General features: G+C 39.1%; 1 protein-coding gene across 1 annotated transcript; it reads right to left on the bottom strand.

Moving 5' to 3' along the window:
* Window positions 1–433: 433 nt before the first annotated feature.
* Window positions 434–2,598, bottom strand: LOC134065976 (urokinase plasminogen activator surface receptor-like). The gene is made up of 5 exons (XM_062521124.1): window positions 2,496–2,598; window positions 2,004–2,123; window positions 1,541–1,687; window positions 1,155–1,262; window positions 434–977 (listed from the first exon to the last, which is right to left on the bottom strand). The coding sequence occupies exons 1-5, from the start codon at window positions 2,590–2,592 to the stop codon at window positions 730–732; spliced, it is 720 nt and encodes a 239-aa protein (XP_062377108.1). The 5' UTR covers window positions 2,593–2,598; the 3' UTR covers window positions 434–729.
* Window positions 2,599–4,824: the final 2,226 nt, after the last annotated feature.

Genomic DNA, 4,824 nt, shown 5'->3' with positions numbered 1-4,824 from the left:
TCAAAATGCAGCTTTGCTGGAATCGTTTTCCAGGAGCTTACCTACCTTTAAAATAGGCAAACCTCAAGTGTCCTGGGTACATGACAAAGACCTATCAAAAAGAAGGTCAAGAGGTCTAAACTAACTAAAGCACTTATCAGAGGCACAACACTTCTGTTTTTTAATTAAATATATTATTAACAGCATTTTGCTGACTAGCATACTGTCAATAGGCAATCATGAATTATTATAATAGGGAGGTGATGACAGTGTGTTCCACTTACAATACAAAGATTTCCTAATCCCATGCAAATTGGCCATTTATATTACAAACATCCTGTGTTAAAATCCCGTCTGAATAGGGTTTAAGACTATAAAGACTAGGATACATTTCCAAATGTATTGACATATTTCCTAAAAAAAAAATGATAATAAAAAACAATTCAAACCGATATATAGATAAAACATGTTTATTATTTATTATTATATATGTAGCAGTTACAGATTCAGAAACAGAATGGTGAAAATTGACAAGAGGATCACTGAATTTCCAAGATTAGAGTCTATGCGTTACTATCATCCATTCCATAGCAGAAGTTGAAATTCAGTAGCCTGATTTATGGTTGCCATGTCTATGATTGTTCTGTGTTATTTTCCCCGTAGCCTACTCTCACAATGTTAAGATGAATTACATTTGTGTACATGCAGGAACCCCTGAGAACTGTTAGGAGAAGACACACATAAAGAACCTTAATGTAAGAAGAGGAAGCAGGCTACAGACAACACCGTGATTGCTATGCTATTCCTGTTAACTTCTGCTGAACTTCTGCCAGTGCCACCACCACTCCTAGACTTGCCCTTGTTGTCGCCGTTGCACAGGTTTCCCTCACAACATGTCATATCCCCAATGGCTTCGCCCAGCTGCTCTTTCATCTCCCCACTGCAGATGCTCTTGGAGGCACAGCCCTTCAGGGTCATCTTCTGACCACCTGCATCCACTGGCAATGGATAAAACGAAAGACAGTCATTTCGATACTCAGATCTACATTAGTATTATTGAAAACATTTTAAAGTTTTTCATGTTGTGTTAATTCTTTCTTAATTCATTCATTCATTCAGTTAAGCTAATTCTCATTGCAAAAAACATGAATTATTGTTATTTTTTGTTTACTCACTTTTTCCTGTTATACAGCGGTCTTCCACTCCCTCACATTTCATTTTGCCTGAACAGTCACTCCCACTGCATGTGTAACACTCTTTTCCATTGGGTCCGCCAGTGGAAGCTTTTGAGAGAAGTTACAAACAAAGTTATGTCTATTTCCAACACATGTCTATGCCCAAAGCTAAAAAAGCTGTGCACAGGAGAATGACTTTAACAAGTTGAATGGTAGCAATGAGACATTGAAGAATTGTTTTGAGAAATGCATCACATTATGGTAGGAGTTAAGCCATTATTATCACTCAATGCAGTTACACAGTAAGTCAAAAGCATGCTTTTATCCTGCTGTTATATTGACATACAGTATCAGGTCCTGTCTTCTCCATGAAAACATAGTAATACCTTCAGCTGGCGCGGCATTGCAATAGTTGCTTGAGCAGCATTTGCTGTTGATTACTGTTTTCATCATCCCCACGTTCAAAGAGCCAGTCATACACTGTTGAGGCATAACGCAACTCTTCAGATTCATATCTGACACTACCTGTCCACCTAGGATAACAAGAAAAGGAAAAGTGAATATAAGAAATAGTATACACTTACAGTAGTTGATTAAGCATTTCTTATGAGTTATGGTTTGTATTATATACTGTATTATATTTTCATAGTTCATTTTCATTAGGCTATTGATTGCATTGATATTATTTATTTATACCAACTTTTTAAAACCGTTCAGTATTAATTTAACTATTGTTTTATTTGTAACTCGCTTTGGACAAAAGCATTAACCAAAATCCCATAACCACTACCATAACCATACCATATGCTACAGTATATAATAGTTTGACATGCAATGATTGAACTTTACCAGCAGAGGAGAGCACCCTCAGACTACCACACTGAGTCATAGGAGGAGGACAGTCCATTTTTGTGTCTTTGCATGGCCCTGGTCCTTCAGGCATACACTGATTGCAAGACAAGGAGCGAGCTGAAAGATAAAAAATCAGCAGAAAGATAGAAAAAAATTATGGTGATTGAAAAGGGTTTTAAAAATATCCAAGTTGTGTCACATTTGAGTATTAAAGCCAGCGTCAGCCTTGTCGGCCTTGTCTTCCATAAACATGTTAGACATATTGGACTGTTGTATTTGGCTGTTGTATCATGGCATACCAGGCGTGACTGTTAAATATTGGGACTGTTTGTACCATTAAATACAAATTATAGATTATAAAAAACATTTCTTCAGTATAATAGATTCACATAATTAGTCTAATTATTTAACAGATACACATACGCCATTCAAATATCCGAAAAATCTGCAGATACTCCAGTACACTTAAAAAGTTGTGTTGTACAGTACCTCCAGAGAACAGGCAGCTGAAAGTAATGAATAGCAGATGTATTCCCATCTTGGTTTGATAGAGGACCTTTATTTTCCCTGTAAAATGTAACAACATGCATGAGTGCTGGTGAGTTTATATAATGTACCCTACACGGAGAGGAGTGGCTTAGACCATAGACCACTTAGAATCCAGTGAAGTCCACTGACACCACACAAACACATCCCGTGTCATGAATCATGTATTCATGTGTTTAATGGTACAAACAGTCCTACAAACAGTCCTAATATTTAACAGTCACGCCGGCTATGCCAGGAATACAACAGTCAAATACAACAGTCCAATATGTCTAACATGTTTATGGAAGACAAGGCTGACAAGGCTGACTTTACTGTAATACACTGGTTTTAATATCCAAATGTGGCACAACATGGACATTTCCAATACCCTTTTCAATCATTATATATTTTTTCTATTTCTTTTTGCATCAATATTTACACTTTTATCCAAAGCTACTTGCAACATAACAATAATAAAATAACAATATGAGCAAACCTTCATCAAAAACAATAACCATAAACAATCACAAACCACAACCGTAAAAAGAACCACTTTTAACCACTTTTTTAAACATTGGCCAAATGCTAAAATGATTTAGGCTGGGTGAACCCTGCCTGAACTTCCGGGGAATTTGAATTTCGCCGGGCAGCTCAGGCTGGAAACCAGCAGATCTATCTCCTCTGTTTACTGCCAGAACCTTTGGCTCCAATCAGAAACGGCCATACTCTAGTCCTGACACGCTATTGGACAACAAAACTTAAGCGACGCCAAGTGCAGTAGAAACAAAGCGCAGCCTCCCCAGACTAATGTTCAGTCTTGAAAGACTGAGCTTAATATGGTGAAAACCAGACTAAAACTAGATGTACCGCAAAGCGATACACAATATGACCGCCGCTCAGTCCTGCACATTCTCTCCGCAAATATCAATCACGCTTGTGTTTCCATCGCCTACTCCATCCCTACTGCAACTTTTATGTATGTAAATGAGTGTGTGCATGTGTGCGCTTGCTTTTGTGTATGAGTGCTTCTCTGTCTACTGGAGTGTGTGTCTGCTTGTGTGTGTGTTTAATGTGTCTCTGAGTATATGTTCACTGTGTTCTCTGCCGTCACTGTCACTCCAATATCAGATAACACACACACACACACACTCACATGCGCGCGTGTGCACACACACACACACACACACACACACACAAACACACATACACAGGCACACACTCACACACACACACTCACACACACACACACACACACACACACACACAAACACACACACACAGGCACACCCAGAGAGAGAGAGAGAGAGAAAGAGAGAACACACACAGAATACACACAGATAACACAGACACAGAGAGAGAGAGAGAGAGAGAAAGAAAGAGAACACACACAGAACATGCACATACACACATATACACACATGCAAACACACAGATGGGCACACAGAAACGCACCCACACACTATAGTACATCACACACACACTCACTTCTCAGCTCCGGTGGTCTCACAAAATGTACTCAAAGATGTGTGTGTGCATGTGTGTGTGTGTGTGTGTTTAGGTGTGTGTGTGTGTGTGTGTAGGTGTGTGTGTGTGTGTGTAAGGGTGTATGTGTGCATGCGTGTGGGCGTGTTTGTGCATGTGTTTGTATAATGTTTTATGTACATGTGTGTATGTAGTGGTGCGTGTGTGTGTAGGTATGTGTGTGTGTGTGTGTATTTATGTGTGTGTGTGTGTGTGTGTGTGTGTGTGTGTGTGTGTGTGTGTGTGTGTGTGTGTGTGTGTGTGTGTGTGTGTGTGTTCCTGCATGTTTGTTGCACCCAGAGCAACCATTCTCTTTAAAACATATTTGGAAACTAGTTGATTAAAGGTTTCTAATGGTGTCACTTATATGTTTCTAGGACAAAAACTAGCAGAGATTGAGATGTTTGGAACAGTTTTTGAAATCCCCAGGGGGGGATTTAGACTCCAGATAATACCACCATCTACTGGCCGATGGGTATACAGTCCTGAATGTACACATAAATCCATTTATTTTATAGCCCCCCATGGATGAAATTCCACAAAACTTGGCTTACTCCCAGAGGGTGTCAGGTTAATCATACACATGAAATTTGGTGTAGTTCATAACATCTCATCTGAAGATATGGGCAATTAAAGCAATATTACATTGCATTTTCAATTTTTACGATGGGGGGGCAAATCACAAATGACTGGTTATAAGCTAAGTTGATGCAAGCTCTAGAGAACAACATACCATAAACATTTTGTCATCCTCGGTGCCACGGTTCAG

Source organism: Sardina pilchardus, chromosome 19 (genome assembly GCF_963854185.1).
Source record: "Sardina pilchardus chromosome 19, fSarPil1.1, whole genome shotgun sequence".
NCBI classification, from domain to species: Eukaryota; Metazoa; Chordata; class Actinopteri; order Clupeiformes; family Clupeidae; genus Sardina; species Sardina pilchardus.
This window is presented reverse-complemented; position numbering and strand designations above follow the sequence as displayed.

Bases quoted from the DNA above. Each gene is read 5' to 3' on its own strand.
- LOC134065976 (XM_062521124.1), bottom strand. From the start codon at position 2,592: ATGTTGTTACATTTTACAGGGAAAATAAAGGTCCTCTATCAAACCAAG. The intron at 2,124-2,495 runs GTACTGTACAAC...TTTATCTTTCAG, and splicing joins CAGCTGCCTGTTCTCTGGAG to CTCGCTCCTTGTCTTGCAAT. The intron at 1,263-1,540 runs GTATTACTATGT...TTCTCTCAAAAG, and splicing joins CAATGCCGCGCCAGCTGAAG to CTTCCACTGGCGGACCCAAT.